Source organism: Cervus elaphus, chromosome 4, assembly GCF_910594005.1.
Source record: "Cervus elaphus chromosome 4, mCerEla1.1, whole genome shotgun sequence".
NCBI lineage: Eukaryota > Metazoa > Chordata > Mammalia > Artiodactyla > Cervidae > Cervus > Cervus elaphus.
The window spans coordinates 54,118,046-54,139,269 of record NC_057818.1 but is presented as its reverse complement, the minus strand read 5'-3'; the positions used below and the strand labels follow the sequence as shown (position 1 = coordinate 54,139,269).

Sequence of the window (21,224 nt, the reverse complement as noted above, 5' to 3'; positions counted from 1 at the left end):
GATTCCTTGTAAAGAAAAGAGCGAGGCAGGAGGGTCAGAGGCAGAGAAGGAGGGAAGCCAAGTTCCAAGTGATGCAAGAAAGCGCCTGGGCCAAGGAGTGAAGGCGGCCCCGAACACTAGAAAAGGCAGGAAAGTGATTGGTGCCCAGAGCTCCATAAGGAACGCGGCCCTGCTGACCTGCACAGACTTCTCACCTCCAGGACTTAAGACAATGAATGTGTGCTGTGTTAAGCTGCTGAGATTGTGGTGATTTATTGTTATTGTTGTTGTTCAGTGGCTACTTGGTGTCCGACTCTTTGCTACCCCATGGACTATAGGATGCCAGGATCCTCTGTCCTCTACTGACTCCTGGAGTTTGCTCAAATTCATGTCCATTGACTTGTTGATGCTGCCTAACCATCTCATTCTCTGCCACCTTCTTCCTTCTCCTTTCGCCTTCAATCTTTGCCAGCATCAGGGTCTTTTCCAATGAGCCGGCTCTTTGCATCAGGTGGCCAAAGTATTGGAGCTTTAGCTTCAGCATCAGTCCTTTGAATGAATTTACAGTAATTTACTACCATAGCAGAAATTTGGTAGAGCAAGTTTCTTTGTCTCCTAGGACCTCAATTTCTCAGTCTGTAAATTGGGGATAACTGAGTCATCACAGCATTGTAATGAAGGGTTTTTTTTAAATAAACATTTAAGTATATATATGTGTGTGTGTGTGTGTGTGTGTGTGTGTGTGTGTGTGCGCTAAGGTGCTTCAGTTGTGTCCAACTCTTGGCGACCATATGGACTGTAGCCCACCAGGCTCCTCTGTCCATGGGATTCTCCAGGCAACAATACTAGAGTGGGTAGCCATTCTCTTTTCCAGGGGATCTTCCTGACCCAGGGATCAAACCCAGGTCTCCTGCATTGCAGGCGGGTTCTTTACCGTCTGAGCCACCAGGGAAGCCTTTATATGTTTATTCAGGTGCACCAGGTCTTAGTTGCAACACACAGGATCTTTGTTGCTGCATGCAGGGTTTTTAGTCATGACCCCTGGTCCCCTTGCATTGGGAACGTGGAATCTTAGCCACTGGACCATCAGGGACCATCTCCATTCTAGAGAAGGAGAAAAAACAAAAGAAATGAATAAACTCTATGGGCGATAAGATGGTGGTAAGGGCCGGTTAGCTAACAAATCAAGAAAGGGGCTTGACAGAGCTGGAGACTGGGTCAGGGAAACTTTGTGGAGAAAGGGACATTTCAGTAGAGACCTGAAAGAGGTGAGAGAACAAGTCTTGTGGAAATCAGGAAAGAATCTTGGCAGAAGGTTTTAGCAAGTACAAAGGCCCTGGGGTAAGAGCATGCCTGGAATTTTCAAGAGAAAAAAGCAACAAGGCCAGTGTGGCTGGCAGTGAGAAGTAGGGGGAAATAGGATCAGAGAGATGGCAGGTGGAGGAAAAGCAGATCGTCTGAGGCTTTGGGTCCAAGGCAAGGTCTCTAGCTTTAAAAAAATCTTTTGGCTGTGGCATATGGGATCTTAGTTCCCCAACCAGGGATCAAACCTATGTCCCCTGCATTGGAAGCACAAAGTCTTAACCACTGGACCACCAGGGAGGCCCCAAGGATTCTGGCTTTTATTGGGAGTGAGCTAAAGAGAGACATAATCTGACTTCAGTTTTAAAGATTCCTTCTGGCTGCTGAGTGGGGAACACACTGCGAGGAATAAGAGTAAATCTGTGATCCCAGTCAAGCTACAATCACAGGAATAATAATAGGGTTTGTTGGAGCAATAAAAGAGGCTGTGTTTGTAGAGCAGCTGCCTGGCACATATGTTAGATCTAATTATTACTGTTCCATTATTATTGTTGTTGCTGCTATTTCTCCCTTGTCACAGAAGATTTCAGAGTCACAGCTTACCATGGATTGTCCCCCAGGCTGTAAGTCCTGGTCCCCAGAGAGAAGAATCATCCTTACCCCTCACAGAACCTTCGGTTTCCTTCTCTCACACTACCTTATTCATCACAGTCATGACACTGGACTCCAGTGGTTACTATGGTAACCCAACAATTGTTCCATTCCCCTTTCTTCACTACCCACCTCTGGTTTTGAGGCTGAAAGTCAGGGACTCATTTTTCCAGCATTCTTGACTTCTACTCACAGTCACTGACACCATTATGGCCAAAGAGATGAAAGCAGAAGTCAGCTGGGAAGCTTCTGGTAAACTTTTGTGTCCCTGATAACAAGGATCTTCCTACCTTGACTGTAGATGTGATGGTCAGAGTTGTGGCAGCCATCCTGTGGTCATGAGGCAAGAGTCATGACCATGAAAATCAACACTCTAAGGAATGATGAGGCAGAAGGACCAAGAACCTGGGACATCAGATGTCATTGGACCAACACCTGAAACTACCTTCTTCCAGATTTTGTGTTATGTGGGAAAAATAAGTACCTATTTATTGATATCATCATGTCCTAGTATTTGCCATCAAACACATTCTTTACTGAAGAGAAACTGGCCCAGAGAGCCATGGGCTGAAACTCAGCATTACCCAGCCAGTTGTCGGAGGTGCTCAGACAGAAGTACAGGAGGGGGCGGGCTCTCAGACCTTAAGACCAGAGAGAGACAGCCTCAGTTCTTCTTTGGAAAAAAGAATTTGGGGAATGTGAACTTAGAATGTGCCAGGAGCTTCTCCTGAAAAACAAAAATTGGTCTCAGATTCAAAAGATAAAGCCAACAGGCAGAGACATGCAGAAAGGACAGAGTCAGAGACAGAAACACTTACATTCCCAGTTGTCCTAAAAGTGCCAACAAACAAAAAATAAAACCACCCTGCTCTGCCCACCTTGTATTTCCAAGAGCCAATTCAGTTTTTTTAAAAACAGAAGCCTGGGGTGGGAGGGAGATTTAAGAAAGAGGGAAAATAGGTATACTTACAGCTGATTCACTTCGTTGTATGGCAGAAACCAACATAACACTGTAAAGCAATTATCCTCCAATTAAAAATTAAAAAACAGAATCCTAAACTTCTAGACTAAAAGTAAAATAGCCTAATAAATACAGCCTCTTAACTCGGTGCAGTCAATACATAGGGGAACTGTTTGCTATCAGTCTTCCCTGGAAAGAGACTCTATGAATTTTACACCAGAATCTACCTGTGACTTGTAGGTCCAGAGCTGGGAAAGGAATATGTACCTTTCTATGAGGTAGACTTCACCTAGAGAAACCATAAACTTTATTCCTCCTGTTGTATCAGTCAGTAAGGGTAACATTAGCTGCTGTAACAAACAAACCCAAAAATGTCTAATGACTCAAACAATGTTAGGAATTTATTCTTGCTCAGGTAAAGTCATGGTTGTTCTTCACTGCAGGTGATTTTCCTCAAGGTGTTCAAGGAACTCCAAGAACCCGAGTTCCTTTCACCTTTTGACTCCCCCATGTTCAACATTTGGCTTCTTAGGTTCTGGGGGTCATCTCCATTCCAGCTGGCTTGAAAGAGGAACAGATTTAGAAAATCATAGGTGGGAGGTTTAAATTCCCTTCCATTCATGTCCTGTGGCTTAGAACTCAGTCATGTGGTCACACTTAAATGCAAAGGAGGCTAGGAAAGTGTCTTCCAGAGGTGTGCACAGCAAAAGAAGGAATTGGGTTTGCAGAACTACTAGGAATCTCTGTCATGCTGCACAATCCTAAAACAATAATATAAAACACAATTACAGATAATATAATAATGATGATGATGCGGTGAAATGGGATGTTGGTCTAGCTAGCATCTGTTTTAGAACCACTACCTTCATGTTCCTCAGGAAACCATGCCTCTCGCCATCTCCTCCCTGTTATTCCCACAGCATGAACTCTATATCTGGTCCCAGGGTCAGCACACGACCCACTCAGTTAAGAACAACTCAACCTGGGACTTTTCCTAGAGTGACTCAGAGAGGGGTCTCTTTTTCCTCTTTCCCCTGGATGAATCTGGGAGGACAGAAGCCCAGAGTTGCTTATACTGTGCTGTGAATACAGCCAACACCCAAGAAAACCCTAGAGACAAAGGGAGACCGATTCTCTGAGGCCATTGCTCAGTGCGTGGATTCTGCCGTGCATGAAATCAAACTGTCCTTGAATTATGTTAGCCAAAAAAATCCCTTTCTAGTGAAAGTCACTCGGTCATGTCCAACTGTTTGTGACCCCATGGACTATACAGTCCATGGAATTCTCTAGGCCAGAATATTGGAGTGGGTAGACTTTCCCTTCTCCAGGGGATCTTCCCAACCCAGGTATCCCGAGTTGCAGGTGGATTCTTTACCAGCTGAGCCACGAAGGAAGTCCAAGAATACTGGAGTGGGTAGCCTATCCCTTCCCAACCCAGGAATTGAACCAGGGTCTCCTGCATTTCAGGTGGATTCTTTACCAACTGAGCTATCAGGGAAACCGAAAAGTCCCTTTATAAGACAATTTTATTTTATTTAAGGCAGTTTGAACTGTGGTTCTGTTATTTGCAATGGACTGATGTCCATTTAATTCCCAGGTGGCTCGGCAGTAGAGAATTTGCCTGACAATTCGGGAGACTTGGGTTCCATCCCTGGGTTGGGAAGATCCCCTAGGGAGAAAGAAATGGCAACCCACTCCAGTATTTTTGCCTGGGAAATCCCATGGACGGAGGAGCCTGGTGGGCTACAGTCCATGAGGTCACAAAAAAGTAGGACACGGCTGAGCAATTGAGCAGGCATGCATGCGATAAAACTACCGGCACTCTCAGTATTACTGTAATTATAATAATAAAAAGTTAAAGGGGCTTCCCTGATGGTCCAGTGGTTAAGAATCCACCTTCCAATGCAGGGGACTTGAGTTCATTTCCTGGTCGGGGAACTAAGATCCTACACCTGCGTGCGTGCTAAATCGCTTCAGTCTTGTCCAACTCTGTGCGACCCTATGGACTGTAGCCCGCCAGGCTCCTCTGTCCATGGCATTCTCCGGGCAAGAATACTGGAGTGGGTTGTCATGCCCACCTCCAGGGGATCTTCCCGATGCAGGGATGGAGCCTGAGTCTGTTAATGTCTCTTACATTGGCAGGCGGGTTCTTTACCACTAGCGCCACCTGGGAAGCCCCAAGATCCTACATACCGAGGGACACCTAAACTGGTACGCCACAACTACAGTCCACGTGCCGCAGCTACTGAGCCTGCGTGCTCTGGAGCCTTGGAGTTACAAAGACTCAACACAGCCTAAGTAAACAAGTAAATAAATAAATGTAAAAAAAAAGTAGATGGATTCTGGGTCCACCTGGAAAGTGAAACTGCTAATATTTCTTAAGAGATCCTGTGTGATATATAAGCGTACACGAAGATGGTTGTCTGGCTACTTCTGCTGTTACCACACACACATATACACACACACACACATGTATCACACCAACATCAATGCATACAGTTGAACACACATATGCACACATATACATGTATACATACCCAACCATGTATATGCATATGAATACACATAAATACATATGCATCTATATACACATAAAAACATACATACACTTACACACATGTACATGCGATGTATGGACATAGACACATGTACATACACACCAGCACACAAAGGCACACACATAGAGAGAGAGATGTGCTGAGATATTCATAAGCATTTCTTCTCTTTTAGAAGGAAAAATGAGAATGTGTTGTGGTCGTTGGCTTTGGGGTAGGCAGAGGAGAAGGGTGATGGAGTGGGTGCTTTCTAGTTTCAATTTTGCACTGCTTGAATGTCTAACGCTGTGCTTACCTTATTTTTAAATGCCCACAGGGGCTATTTCAGCAGTGGGTTAATGGGTCATTTCTCATTTTCTTCTTTATATGGTTCCTTATTAAATAAAACCAAACCACCACAACCTAAAAATAAAATGTGTTGGAAGCCAAGACCATGTTATTGGCAGCAGCCACAGTGATCCTCTTTTCTTTTCTTTTTTTTTCCCCTCTTCCTTTTTCTGCATCTCTGATTGCTCTTGTAAATCTGTCACTGAATAAAACGGAACAGCCCAGTACCGGCACAACCCGTGCCTGTGAGATTGTTTAATCCAGCAGCTGCCACCTCTCACATTCCTCAGGCTCCAAAAACCGACAAGAGCATCTGCTAAGGATTTATTCAGCCTTGTGACCTAAGAACTTGGTAACAAATGCCTGGGTAACAAGTTTGAGCACAATGGTTTTCTATTCTAGATGGCTTCAGGTTGGCAAGTTCAGAGTATTTCGCTCATGAGTTTCTCATTTGCGGTAAGAAATGACAAGTTTCACAATTCTGCTCAGAAACTAAAACAAAAAACAAAAAAACTCACCCCACTGCACCACTTTGACTTCTTCTGGATCTGCATTACCAATATTAGAAATGACAAAAGTTTCACAATTTGATCAGAAATTAAAAAAAAAAATTCCCCCACCACACCGCTTTGAATCCTTCTGGATCTGTATAACAGAGATTAGAATGGACAGTTGTTTAAAAATTGTTAACAACAACAAAGAAAATTGTTACCAGAGCTGGGACATTGTTGAAAAGCAAGTTGAGACCAGCTCATTTAACAACCATGAAAATGTTAAAGAAAGAAAGAAAGAAAGAAAGAGAGAAACAATAATGAATAAGTTTTGGAAGTGGAGGAAGGAAGAAAAAACACTTCAATGGAATGATTTCCAATCTATGCATTCAGTCTGTCAGTCAGCTTTTTAGACTTCTTGATTCTTTGATCCTATCCAAGCTTTAAAATTCAAATGTATCAAGTTTGCCCCTCATAGTTTCTGAGTTCTGTTTTTCTGCTTAGAAAGAGATTCCTCCAACTTCTAAGTGTATGTTTGGTTTTGTTTTAAGTGCATGTTTTGATTCACCATTTTTGTGTGTGTGTGTGGAGTGCTTGATGGCTTCCTGGTTTGCCTTTCAATTTTGGATCCATCTGGATTTCAGTGAAAGGAACACAGAAATCTAGCTTTTATCCCCTCAGTCTCCAAAGAACTGTTTGGACATGTGTTTTTTATCTTGCCTGCCGAATTGCAACACTGCCTTATTCAAAACTGAAAATCTGGTACTTGTGGGCTCCAAGTGGTTAGGATGATTACCCACTGATGACGCATTTTATTATCTGATAGGGCTTAATCTTGCCTCCGCCATGCATTTTGCTTCTTCAAAACTTATCTGTTACTCTCGTATGATAACAATTTTCAACAGTTTATCTAGCAAGCATATGTCAATTTTCAGGAGGTGAACAGTGGGGAGCTTTCATTTTAGAGTCAATAAGAATCTCAGCTATTCACACTGCTTAGCCTGAATGTCAAAGTCATGGGGAGGCACCCAGCTCATGTCCCCCACAGCATGCGATCATGATCAGGTGTTACACATTCACTGGCTCTTATAGAATTATTACTCAGGGATTGGAACCTTCTCCAGGACGGCTGTGCCCGAGGTTTACTTGTCATGGAGTTGAGCGTGACAAGGCATGTGCTTTGCAGAAACAGTTGGTGGAGTTTTGCAGGCACGGACCTGCCCAGACCAAAAGTGTTTAAAAACTAACCAGCATCCACAGGCATACACCTTCCAAGACAAAGAGACTTTATAAGAAGTGCAAATATTTGTCCATAAAATGGTAGGAAATGCTGCCAATAACAGCAGAAAAATCTGGTTAACTTAGCAATATCTGTAAATGTGGTTTGGGGATAATTTCACTTTTTTTTTTTTTTTTTTTAAGTACAGTGTTGCCTTTCTCTGAGGAATCACCATGACAGCCGGGACCCTGGACACATACAGTAAGTCCCCTACATATGAACAAGTTCCAATCTGAGATCGAGTTCATAAATCCAACAAAGATGATCCAGGTACCCAACTAACACAATCTACCGTATAGTACTATCATAGGTTTGTTTACAATACTTTCACACAAATAATGCATAAAAAACAAGCACAACAATAAAAACATTTTTAATCTTATGGTATGTAGCTTGAAAAGTACCATAGTACAGGACAACAGCTGGCAAACAGGTTGCTAGCATTGAATGAACAAGCAAGAAGAGTTACTGACTGGAGGAGGGAGGGAAGGAGGGAGATGGTAGAGCTGAAGGGTCGTCAGCAACAGGAGACGGAGGGGAAGATGCAATTTCACACACACTTGATGTTGATGGGACACATGTTGGGACACGCGTCTTTGAAAGTCTGCAACGTGAAGGTTCGTATATAGGGAACTTACTGTATTCTGAAAACCCGATTGCTCAGTACAGTGGAGCTGAGTTTTGTGTGCTCTCCACACCACCCCATTTTGGTCCAACCAACCACACCCCCGAATTTCTCCGTAAACTTCCTGCCCGCAAGGTTCCACCCTTTGAGGGTGTGATGGATTCTGTGTGTTCCAGGTCAGTGCCATTGTCTACTACGTGAAGACGAGGACTTTTCCGGTGGGCAAATGTGTGACGCTGGCGGAACTCACAGTTGTCTACACCCGGTTGCGGCTTTATACACAGGTTCTGGAACCTTCTTTCCACCAGGTCTTCCTTAACACCTGCAGTTTCCTCACCTGCATGAACCAGTACCAGTTTGAGGCTGTTTTGGGGGAGGTGAAACTCTGTGAGAAAATGACCCAATGTGATGCTTAAAAAGTTTGTAGGAAGTGAAAATGTCAGTCACTCAGTTGTGTGTGACTCTTTGTGACCCCTCGGACTGTAACCCACCAGGCTCCTCTGTCCATGGGACTCCCCAGGCAAGAATACTGGAGTGGGTTTCCATGCCTTCCTCCAGGGGATCTTCCTGACCCAGGGACTGAAGCAAGGTCTCCTGCATTGTAGGTGGATTCTTCCCTGTCTGAGCCACCGGGGAAGCCCCCTTGAAGGAGTTACCACGGGACACATTTAAGACTACGTTGCAGGAGAAAACTGCTAGCAGCAGGTCCCCTGGGACCCCAAACAAAAGTCATTTTGAACATTTGACAGCTATGGCCAAATGGCCTTTAAACCAGTTCACACTCCCAATAACAGTGAGTGACACTGTTTCATCACACCCTGGCCAGCACTGGCTATTACACAACTTTTGAACGTCAGTCAGATACGTGGACAAAGAAATGTCCTGGTTGTTTTCTAGACTCTTGGCTCTATTCCATTGATCTCTCGGGTCATCCTTATCTCAGTCCATTCTTATCTCATGACTGTTTCTTTAGCTGGGCTTCCCAGGTGGCGCAGTGGTAAGCAATCCGCCTGCTACTGCAGGAGACTCAAGAGGCCCAGGTTCCATCCCTGGGTCAGGAAGATCCTCTGGAAAAAGGAACGGCAACCCACTCCAGTACTCTTGCCTAAGAAATCCCATGGACGGAGGAGCCTGGCGGGCTATAGTCCCTGGGGTCGCAAAGAGTCTGACACGACTGATCAAGCATGCGCTCTTTCTTTGAGTGTAATGTTGAGTCTCTTTATGTGTTTACTGTGGACGCTTGTTTATCCGTAAACTTCCAATTAGAGGTTCTTGCCTATTTTTCTCAACTGTTCTTCTTTCTCTTAATGTTTCTTTCTTTAATTTCTTAAAGGTCATTTAATGACCGTTTTGAAAAGGGAAGCATGGAATCTCTATTCTTCCCCAATTTGTCACTACCTTTTCACTTTATGTTACTTTTTTTTTTTTTTTTACTTTTTTCCTCAGGTAGAAACTTTAACTTTTCTGTTAGTCACAGTGGTGAAGAAGCAGGCGTTCTTTGATGGTTTTGGGTTACAGGAGACTGGAGCCCCTCGCTGGGTCTCAGGGGTGCCGGCATTTAAGTAAGATCTTTGCACTTTGCAAGTCCACTCAGCTTTGACAATCTTCCTCCCCTCCAGATAATGTGGAAAAAAGGGAACCCTCCTACGTGGTTCATGGGAATATAAACTGGTGCAGCCACTGTGGAGAGTGGTATGGAGGTTCCTCAGAAAACTGAAAATACAATTACCGTATGACCCAGCAATCCCACTACTGGGCACATATCTGGAGAAAACTCTAATTCTAAAAGATACATGCACCCCAGTGTAAGACCGCCACGGCAAGATGAAGAGAGCACCAGAGTGTTAAGAGGGTTTATTGGGCAATCGCTCCCAGGCAGAGCGCCGAGGGGCGAGGAGGGGGAAAGCCGGAGTCTGCAACCTGCGGGAAGGGGGGGCGACACCTATATACCCTGGCGGATACGGACGTGGCAGGACCTTTCCATATATGGTTAGAATCGGGCTCTAGGGTGCTGATTGGACTTTTCTGTCTCGTGTCAGTTTTTGATTGGCTGGAGTCTTGGCGCCTTCGCGTCCATCAGTCCGCCTGGCAACGGGCTGTTGATTGGTGGATGTCTGTCCCTGGGACTTATCCGGGACTTTCCATCGGGGGCTTCTCCGTCAGCATTTTCCGGCTGGCGCTTTCCCGCCTGCGGTCAGCGTGACCTTTCACCCAGTGTCCACAGCATCACTATTCCCAATAGCCAAGACACAGAATCCACCTAAATGTCCATTGACAGATGAATGGATCAAGAAGACGTACATAATGGAATACTACTCAGCCATAAAAAAAGGATAAAATAATGCCATTTGCAGCAACATGGATGGAACTAGAGATGCTCATACTGAGTGAAATAAGTTGGAAAGAGAAAGACAAATACCATATGATATCACTTATATGTGGAATCTAAAATATGACAAATTAACCTGTCTATGAAATAGACTCAGACTTGTTATTGCCAGGGGAGAGGGGCCTCTGGGAGGAATGGAGTGGTAGGGTGGGGTTCGAAAACGTAAGCTATTCTTTATGGACTGGATAAACAACAAGGTCCTAGTGTATAGCATAGAGAACTATATTCAATATCCTCTGATAAACCATGATGGAAAAGAACACTAAAAAAGAATATATATAACTGAATGGCTTTACTGTACAGCAGAAATTAACACATTGTTAATCAACTCTACTTCATTTAAAAGATTAAAATAAAACAATTTTAAAAAAGGAAAACTTCCTCCCCTTCAAGATGATCAATGATCCAGCCAACTTTCCCTCTGCAACTTTTGCAATTTTATTTTCTACATGTGATCTGTCTGGAATTTATTTTGATATCAGGAGTGAGCTGTTTTTCCCCAGTTACCTATTATCCCAAGACCACTTTCTGCATAGTTCCTCTTTCCCACGCTAGTTTGAAACTCCACCTATACTGCACTCTTTGTAGACTGGGGTCGCTCTGTCTGTTCATTCTGTACTGAACTATTCTAATTACTGCAGGCTCATCATACAGTTTCATATTTATCAGATACATAGTCCTGCAGCCAGGCCTCTTGCACGGCTGACATACCTTTCTGTTTTCTGCGTGTTTATTTTGGATGTCTCCCTCCCTATTTCTACACGTTGACAGTTTTAAAAACAGCCAGCCTGCCCACATAGGAAATGCTTCAGTTAAGGGCGTAGGAATCATGGAAAAACAGTGGGAGGGAAATTTTTGCTTCAGAGATTTGCCCTTGAACGTTCTGTAAGTGCTCACATTTCTTATCAAAGTGTGAAAGTCACAGGGGAAACACCCAGAACAAGCCTGGAGCGTGAGAGCAGGCCTTAATCACTGACATTAGCTACACATTGACCAATGTTCCACACCGTTCCCACTGAGGTGGGGGCCCCACGGCTTTACTTTACTTGAGCGTGACCAGACTTGTACTCTCTGCAAATCCTCTTGCTTTTCCAGTTTTGCAAGAATAGAAGAGCCCAGGCTGGAATTTTAAAAACTGACCCTTGGGAAGCTTTAAAACTTTCCAACTGAAAACACGTTGATGAAAAAAAACTCAAATGCACATCGAAAGAAGACAGCAAAAGCTTTCTTCCAAAATCTGCAGCATGGCTCATTTATGAGGCAGCCAGAGAGGGCATTTGGCTCCGTGGATTTTTTTAGGGGTTGAGGGGCTTCACCCCGAGGCATATGGGATCTTACTTCCCTGACCAGGGAGGGAACCCGTGCCCTCTGCATTGGAAGGGTGGAGTCTTAACCACTGGACTGCCAAAGAAGTCCCTTGTGGCTTTTTTAATATAGGGAAAAGTATAAAGGAGAATGTCTATAGTACCACCTCCCCCTGAAAAGGTCCATGATCCAGACTTCTTTTACTACAATTTTTTAAAATAGCATTGAAATTCACATGACATAAAATTAACCATTTTAAAGTGTCCAGTTCAGTGGCATTTAGTACTCACAGTTTGGGGAAACCACCACCTCTATCTAGACCCAGAATATTTTCATTGCCCCAAAAGGAAACCCTGAACTCATTAAGCAGTAGAAGTGTGACAGTCTTAGGGGAAATCCATTGGTCCTCCCTGCAGCCCTGATGACCACTATCTACTTTTTTCTCTACAGATTTCCCAGTTCTGGACATTAATATAAATAGAATCACATAATATGTGGCCTTTTGTGCCTGACTTCTTTTACTTTCCCTTCTCCAGGGGATCTTCCCAACCCAGGGATTGAACCCAGGTCTCCTACATTGCAGGCAGATTCTTTACCAGCTGAGCCACAAGGGAAGGCCAAGAATACTAGAGTGTAGCCTATCCCTTCTCCGGGGGATTTTCCTGACCCAGGAATCGAACCAAGGTCTCCTGCAGTGAGGTTCAGCCACATGTAGCGTATGTCAGCACTTCACACCATTTTATGACTGAATATTGACTACTTAAAAAAACACCCAATATGGGACTTCCCTGGTAGCCCAGTGGTTAGGACTCCTGAGCTTACACTGCAGTTGGCATGGGTTTGATCCCCGGTTGGGGATCTAAGATCCTGAAAGCTGCAGGTGCAAACAAACAAACAAAACACCCAATATGAGTGCCTGGTTAGAAACTGACAAAGTACAGGCAGCCAAAATAAAGTATGGACAGCTGAAAAGCCCCCCTTATACCCTCTTCACCTGGCCTCCAGCTGGCCTCCACCCAGTCCCAAGCTCTAGTGTGAGCATGCAAGCTTAGTCACTCAGTCGTGTCCGACTCTTTCGATCCTGTGGACTGTAATCCGCCAGGCTCCTCTGTCCATGGAATTTTCCGGGAAAGAATAGTGGAGTGGGTTGCCATTTCCTCCTCCAGGGGATCTTCTCGACCCAGGAGTTGAACCCACGTCTCCTGTGTCCCTTGCATTGCAGGTGGATTCATTACCTGCTGAGGCATTGGGGAAGCCCCACTCCCATTTTAAGGGTAATCACTATAAGATATATATGTACCTGTACCTTCCTAAAACAAGTATATTTCTATGCATTTATTAACATAATAATGTTTGTTTATTCCTTCTTATAAAATATTCAGCAAAAGAGATCCTAATGCATCTTTTTTTGGCAGCACGGTTTGTTCACTGAATAATATGGCTTGGATGAAACTTACTTCTGCAAGGTGGATGGGGAAGGGGATGGGCGGGGGATGGGCAGAGCGCGGAATAGAGTTTGGTGGAGGGAGCCTTAGGCATTTAGGGGGCTGCACAGGTGGGTTCCATTTGTGAAAATGCATCCAGCTGAACACGTATGATACATCTACCTTTCAAAAAAAAGATTTTAAAAATATGGCCTGACAATCAGCGCTCAGAGATCCATTTTATCCTGACAACCGCACAGTGTTCTTTTCTATGGTGGTGCATAAATCTTTGGAAAACTATTTCCAGTTTCCACCTCCCTTTTACAAGAGCACTATAATCAGCAGTCCTGGCATCCCTCAGCACAGTTTGATGAGTGTATTTTAAACTTTGATGGCCAGAACCATGTCACTCTCAGGAGGATGTACCGATTTCCATGCCTATTAAGAACACTTGGGTAAAGTCTGCTAAGTTGCAGGTTTTTCCCTTTCAGCACTTTGAAATGCATCGTGCCACTCTCTTAAAAAACAAACAAACAAGGAATAGTCGGTAGCCTGCTCCCCCAAACTCTCTCCAGCACTGGGCACCCCTAAACTTTTGCATTATTGCTCAGTTGCTATGTGAATGATGAGATTGCATGACTGCTTAACTTTGCACTTATTTTAATCATGCATGGGAGAGGTGGGGAAGCAGGGTGGTATCTTGGATAACAGCCTATCTTGGAAGCCCAGGCTCCAAACCTGGGCTGTGTCATTTGCCAGTGGAGTGAACTTAGCCTGGTTATTGACCTCTAGATGATGTTCCCTCATCTATAAAAATGGGGAGGAGCATAATAGCACCTCCCTCCCCATTTTTTTTTAGGTTTAAATAAGTAGATATTGTGGCTTCCCTGGTGGCTCAGCAGTAAAGAATCCGCTTACGATGCAGGAGATGTAGGTTTGATCCCTGGGTCGGGAAGATCCCCTGGAGAAGAGACTGGCAACCCACTCCAGTATTCTTACCTGGGAAATCCCATGGACAGAGGAGCCTGGTGGGCCACAGTTCAAGGGGTTGTGCAAAAGAGTCAGACACAACTGAGCGACTAAAGAACAATTACTTCTCTTTTTATCTAAACATTTATTACTTTTTAAATGTATGACTGTGATCCTTCTGGAAGGTAATGGCAGGAGGTAGAGAACCCTACTTTACTAAAGAAATTTAGTCCTTTATTCCAAATGGCTGTCCAGTTTTCCTAACACTAGCTATGCTTGGAAAATCTTCTTTCTTTCCTGCTAACTCAAAATAAATGTCTACTTCTGGACTCATTATTCTGTCCCACTGTTCTGTTGGTCGATTTCTTTTTTTTTTTTTTAATTAAAGAGCATAGTGGATTCACAATATTGTGTTAGTTTCAGTTTTCCAGTAGTCATGTACGGATGTGAGAGTTGGACCATAAAGAAGGCTGAGTGCTGAAGAACTGATGGTTTTGAACTGTGGTGCAGGAAGAGACTCTTGAGAGTCCCTTGGACACCAAAGAGATCAAAGCAGTCTATCCTAGAGGAAATCAGTCCTGAATATTCATTGGAAGGACTGATGCTGAAGCTGAAGCTCCAATACTTTGGTCACCTCATGCGAAGAGCCCACTCATTGGAAAAGACCCCGATGCTGGGAAAGATTGAAGGCAGGAGGAGAAGGGGGCAACAGAGGATGAGATGGTTGGATGGCATCACTGATTCAATGGACACGAGTTTAAGCAAACTCCAGGAGATAGCGAAGGACAGGAAAGGCTGGTGTGCTGCAGTCCATGGGGTCTGTCTTGTTCCTGGCTGTCTCAAGGTAGATGACCAATAGATTTTGGCTAAACAGAATCATGGATGGATGACCAAGCTGTACCTTCTGTCCCTCCTGGCTGCATGCAAGCTGCTCCTCAGCATCGCCCACCCCCCACCCTCCTTGCCCTGGAGGCACCTCTGGCCAGGCCTTGCTCCAAGGTACACCACAAACAGAACACCGCCCCATCCAAGAGGCCGTCTGAGAGGCTTCCTTGGAGACCTGACTTCCCCTGTACCCCATGGAGCCCCATCCCTGGGTCTTCCCCCACCTCAGGTCACATTCCCCCCACTACCAGTCTTTCCTGGTGGATTGGGTCTAACTGGAGGGAGTGACTGCTCCTGGGAGGTACTTAAAGATCGTGACCAAATCCGGCTTCCCCCTGGGGGCGGAGGCGAGGACCCAATTAACCTCTGACCCGGGTCTCTGTGCTCGCACTCCAGGGTGTAATTAGCTCCCCGGTCCTCAGAGTCCAGCTTCCCTTTGGTCTCCAGGGCATCATGTGACTCTGGTACAGTGGTCACCATGGTTCAAGGGTCCCTAACAGGGGAGGGGCTTGGGCGGAAGGAAATTTAACTTGATTTTTCACTGAAAAACCTCAATTTCTGTCTGAGGGGAAGAGAGGGTTTTCATCTTCTAGCTGCTTTTAAAAGTAAACTCGCCCTTTCAGGTAATCCACACCACCAGTTACCTGTTCTAGAAACTTCTAGAAACCCCAGGATCTGGGGGCGGGTGAGGGGGAGTTCACATTGGTGGCAGATCATATAGCAATGAGGACAGATATCTTGATGGCTTGCTCTCATGGAAAATTGACGATTCTTCCAGCTTGAACCCAGGTTTGACAAGAGCTCCCACTGGGGCTTCCCAGGTGGCACTAGTGGTCAAGAACTGGCCTGCAATGCAGGAGATGTGAGAGATGGGGGTTCAGTCCCTGGGTTGGGAAGATCCCCTGGAGGAGGGCATGGCAACCCATTCTAGTATTCTTACCTGGAGAATCCCATGGACAGAGGAGTCTGGAGGGCTACAGTCCATAGGGATGCGAAGAGTCAAATACAACTGAAGCAACTTAGCACGCACACGCCCCAGGCTGGGAGTTTAGGACACTGTGTATCCTTCAGTGTGGGGGGAACCCTTTCTTCAAATTTAACAGTTCATGCCACTGGCATCTATAAGAGACTCAACAATCAATTAGTTTGCTAAACTTTATTTGATAACATAGACATTTACATTTACTAATCATGGTGTCAATTTGTTAATACAATGAAGCCCTAATGGACCTGATTTTGAAATCTGGAGCTGGAGAGCCACAGCTTGAAAGGCCAATTCACTCCCATGTTTTGTTTTGCTCAGACCCGAGGATAACCGTGATACTCACAGATGAAGAGCTGCAAATGGAAACTGTTTCCTTTTTTCCTGCATTCTCAGACTCATCCAGAATTTTGAAATGAATTGTCATGAGAAACCTGCTGAATCACTAACAACATCTAACAACGATTCACATCCTTTATCACAAAAATGTTAAGTCATAAGACAGACCACGAAACTCTTAACAGAATATGAATTACTGTGTGCCGTGTTGATACGTTTTGCTATCAAACAACGCAGCATCACAGTAGGACAATAACATGTGGATCACAAAGGGAAACTTCTTTCAGAGTGTTTGTTTCATGACAGGGCATTCGCGGGACCAACTTCTACTCGGAACCTTTCCTATCTGCTGCATTTACAAGAAAATTAGATCATATGCAAATAGATGATGAAATCAACAAAATGGATACTTGTACCAAAACACTGATGAACACAAGGTAATATTTTGATAGTCTCTGGTGTGACTTGTTGGGTTTATGATACATTCAAATAGTCACTTTAAAAAAATAAATACATGAAAAAGTAGATTTGGCTAACTTCTTTGAGCACAGCTTGGCTTCCCCAGGATACAGTCTGGAAATCATTGAGCTCGGGTAACCCGGCCCTCCCTCTCCTCCTGCACACATAGGAGACAAGGCATTCTGGTCTATTCAGAGGGTGCAAATGATCAGCCAATTTTTAAAGAATATTTTCCTGTCTCTTCCTATAATGGGAGATTTGGTCTTCAGCCTCAAAGAGAGTTTGTGGGGGGGGGGGGGGCGGGCACAGGATGGAAGAAGAGCCAGGGGACCCAGGAATGGCAGAGTCCTTCCCTCCCCATCATTCTTTTTTGGCTGTAGGTTTCCTGCAAGGGTTTCACCCAAATGGGAATCCAAGTACCAGTTTTATTAACAGAACCTTAAACCAAACACTTCAAGGCTTAAGTGCATAGGGACCCTACCACCTTCTGGATAGAGAACTGGAGGATGGACACTGAAAACTAGTAAGAGTGAGGAAGTGAAGTCTGCAGGGAAGATCTTGACTTAACCTACCCAAAGGTTGAAGCAGAGAGAGGATATAAGGGACCTATTTACCTCGCCAGGCCCTGCAGAGAGAGGTTGGCTCACCATCCAGAAAAGGAAGCAGGGAATGGGGGAGAAAGGCCAAACACAGGTGACCATAACAGTGAACCAGCCTGTGAGTGAGTCACAGTGAATGTTCTAGAACTTTTCCAATCTACCTCGTGACTCTCCATCCTCTGCGACTGTGTCTAGGAGGAGGTGAAAAAGCAGGCCCAGCCAAGGAAAAAAGGCACAGGGCTACACTTCCCTCCCTAACTCCTTCCACCTAAGACCTTACACACCATTCACCGCTGAAAGTTGGATCTCTACAAAGTGAGTTCCTAAAACAATCAAAGGTCAACAAGAGCACTCTGTTCCCAACTTGGAGCCTCTTTCTTGGTCTTCTTTCAACTGCTCAGGTGCAGATGGTCCCCCCATGTTCTGTGGATAAGTCAGAACAGCCCAAGAGGAGAAGCAGGCTGTGTCAGGAAAGATTTTTCACTTCCTGAGACTTCCTAAGTCTTTGAACATGTTGATCTCCCAACCAGGCCTCCAGAAAACTTCAGCCTCAAGGCCACCCACTCTGATGAACAACACGACCCCAAACACGACATCCTCATTGAGGGAGATGGGTCAGATGAAGGGAGAGATGACTGGAGAATACCACGGAGACACACTCATCAACAAGGGATGGGTGAGTGGGTTTGCTCTGACCTCCTGTCTCCACAGGTATCCCCAAGTGTGGGCCTTCAGGGGCTCCTAGGAGGCGGGGTCAGGGCTCTCGGCCTCTGAGGCCTCAATTGGTGGGTCACCTGCTTCCTCCACTGCACTGGGGTCCTCACCCACTACCTGACTCTCTGCCGCCTTGGGTTCCTGTGCCCCCACCTGCCCCCGCTGCTCCTCCCCCTCCATCCACTTGTTGACACAACCCAAATGACTTTTGTTGTCATTCTCACTAGAGGCATGCGGAGGGCCTTGTGGCTTGGCCTCTGGACCCTGTGAGGTTGAGGTTGGTGACTCATGGGGCTGGGGGTCCCCAGGGGCCTTCTGGTCTGGTGCACCCCGGCCGGAGCCTGGCCCTTTCTTTGAAACCTCTGGCTTCTTCCTGGGGTCTTCCCAGCCCATGGCCTTCTTCTTCGGGGGGCCCTCCAGGCCACCATCTTGGTCTGACTCAGAGGCAACTCCCCAGCTTGCAGCTACAGGAGGCGGGTTGCTGGGAAACTTCCAGGCACATTTTACTGGGGGCTTCTTCAAAGCCGACCTCTCCTGCTTCGCACATGGCTTTTTGCTGTTCCTGACAGGTTCTAACACCTCCATATTTTTACCATCATCAGCTTCAGGATGCTTCAAGGAGGCTGAGCTGTGGCAATGGCTGCCTTGGGATTTCTTCCAAGGCACTGGTTCCTGCTTGGAAGTTTTTTTCTGCTTCTTTCTCCTGGAGTGAGTCAGAGCTCCAGCCTTTCGAACCAAAGGTTTAGGAGCGTCAGCCCCATCTGCCAGATCATTCCAGCCATCCGGGTTCTCCATCTTCAAGGCAGAGCCCCTCTCTGCAGCCCTCCCTGGCTCCTTCTTGACCTTCCTCCCTGCTGCTGAAGCCAAGGATGCTACCGCTTGGGCCTCGGCAAGCTCTTGCGCCCTAGCTTCCTCTTGGCTGCGCATTTCGGCATCCAAATAGTAGATGATTTGCACCACAGACCCCAGAAGCACCCCCAAAGCTTCTGCCCAGTTCTCAGGGGACCGATTCTGGGACTGGGGTGGTGGGGCCCTGCTGAGTTCAAGCAGGCGCACCACATCCTCCAAGGTGCGCTCCTCCGCGTCCAGGAATTCATTCAGGTTTTTTAAGAATTCAGCATCCTGGGTGGGGTCCCTACAGACCACTCTCCAGATGCCCCCCCTTCCTGGGAACTCCCGGGGTATGGCCCTCAGATTCACACCTTCCCCGACCTCAACGAGGGCAGCTTTGGCATTTTCTTCCCTCAAAAAAATCTTGTTGAGCACGAAGTACGGACCCAGCGGGGAGAGGACCCCATTCAAGGTCTCCTCGATTTCCGCTTGGCCACAGTCCTCTGGGATGCCAGTGACCAACAGGGACCTGTGGATGTCCGCTTCCATCCCCCGGCACCAGTCCTCCAGAAGGTTCGCCGCCATGGTCGTGGACACCGCGGGGCTCGATTCCCAGGTGTGCTGAAGCGTCTACGAGGCGGACCGCGCCTGCAGCGGACCCTAAGCAGCAATCCTGAAAGGTGACAGGAGAGGGCGGTCAGAGAGCCGATAAACACCGCCAGGCTCAGAGCTCTCAGCTGCCCCCTCCACGGTGGGCCTGCAAGAGGCCTCGCGCTTTCCCAGGGCCTTCCTCCCCAAACCGGGCCCCGGGTGCTCACACGTGTCCTGGAATCTGCCGAAAACCGCGCTCAGCCCCTCCCCCGGGGCCTGTGTCTCGGCCCGCCTGGCAGGGATACGGCAGCCCCGCCTCTGAACGGCCAGACGAGCCACGGAGAGGCCGCCGGGATGCAGCCGCTGGCCAGGTGCCAGCACGGGCCGCTTCGGCACGGATGCTCTGGAGGAAAGGCCCGGGACGCCAGCGTCCGCCCCCGCTAGGACTCCGGGCGCCTGGGCTGGGCCCCAGCAACCGCGCTGAGCCGAGACAGGCGTCTCAGTGCGCGCTTGCGTACTTGCTCCCGCGCGCGGCCCGCGGTCTCCATGGCAACCGGTGGTTGCTTCGGAAAGCGTGGGTTACGCATTTGGGCCTGGGGATCGGGCTGGGAACGCTACTGTTGACCTATTGACTGAGCCAGGGATTTGCATGTTCTCCGATTGCCCCTCCTGACCCAGTCTTTCAACCCTTCTCTACTCAAAACGTGGGCCTCCAGGATGGGGGTTGGGGGCTCTGACTTCCCTGGCTGCGCCAACTACCCCTCTTATTCTCCTTCTTCCTGTTGGGTTCAGCCAACAGGACCCCTAGGAGACGTCAGAAAGCGTAAGGCGAGAGGAGAGAGCGCTTTCAAGCCCCCTGACTTTCCCTAACAAAAGCCACAGTTCTTGTTGAGAGCTGTCTCAGCTACATTTTCTTGTTCTTGCAATATCCAGAAGTTTCTAGAAATGTCTTGAGTTCCCCCGTCCCCTCCAAGCCTGGGGATAGTGCTTCGTATTTCCTTGCCGGTTTCTTCAACCCCCTGCCTTCAGGCAACACCTTTTGCTTTGTTTTGAACACCTTTATTAATCATTAAACGCTCCTCAGTGACTCAGTTTGGGTTGCCATGTTTCCTGTCAGCCCTCACTGAAACAGCTAGCAATGAGTCTTCCTAACTGTGCGATATTAGACTAATAATTTGAGCTGAGTTCCTTGCTCTTCTTCACAGTAGGAATATCATTGATTCCAGGTTCAATGATTTGCTGAGAGTTTTCCTGGGACTCAGAAAAATTACAGTGTTCACAGTTACAGTGTTGTTTAGTCGCCAAGTCGTGTCTGACACTGCTGAGACCCTATGGACTGTAGCCTGCCAGGCTCCTCTGTCCATGGCATTTTCCAGGCAAGAATACTGTAGTGGGTTGCCATGCCCTCCTCCAGGGGATCTTCCACACCCAGGGATTGAACCAGCATGTCCTCCTTGGCAGGTGGATTCTTTATTCTCAATTATAGTTTATTACAAGAAAAGGATACTGCTTAAGGTCAGCAAAGGAAAAAGAAAAGGGCAGAGTCCGGGTGAGAGTTATGTGGGTT

General features: G+C 46.6%; 1 protein-coding gene across 1 annotated transcript; it reads right to left on the bottom strand.

The window, feature by feature from the left end:
- Positions 1-16,291: 16,291 nt before the first annotated feature.
- On the bottom strand, positions 16,292-20,146 carry PNMA8A (PNMA family member 8A). Its single transcript, XM_043899559.1, has 2 exons — positions 19,885-20,146; positions 16,292-19,739 (listed from the first exon to the last, which is right to left on the bottom strand). The coding sequence occupies exon 2, from the start codon at positions 19,649-19,651 to the stop codon at positions 18,263-18,265; it is 1,389 nt and encodes a 462-aa protein (XP_043755494.1). The 5' UTR covers positions 19,652-19,739; positions 19,885-20,146; the 3' UTR covers positions 16,292-18,262.
- Positions 20,147-21,224: the final 1,078 nt, after the last annotated feature.

Coding starts and splice junctions, on each gene's coding strand:
- PNMA8A (XM_043899559.1), bottom strand. CDS start 19,651: ATGGCGGCGAACCTTCTGGAGGACTGGTGCCGGGGGATGGAAGCGGAC.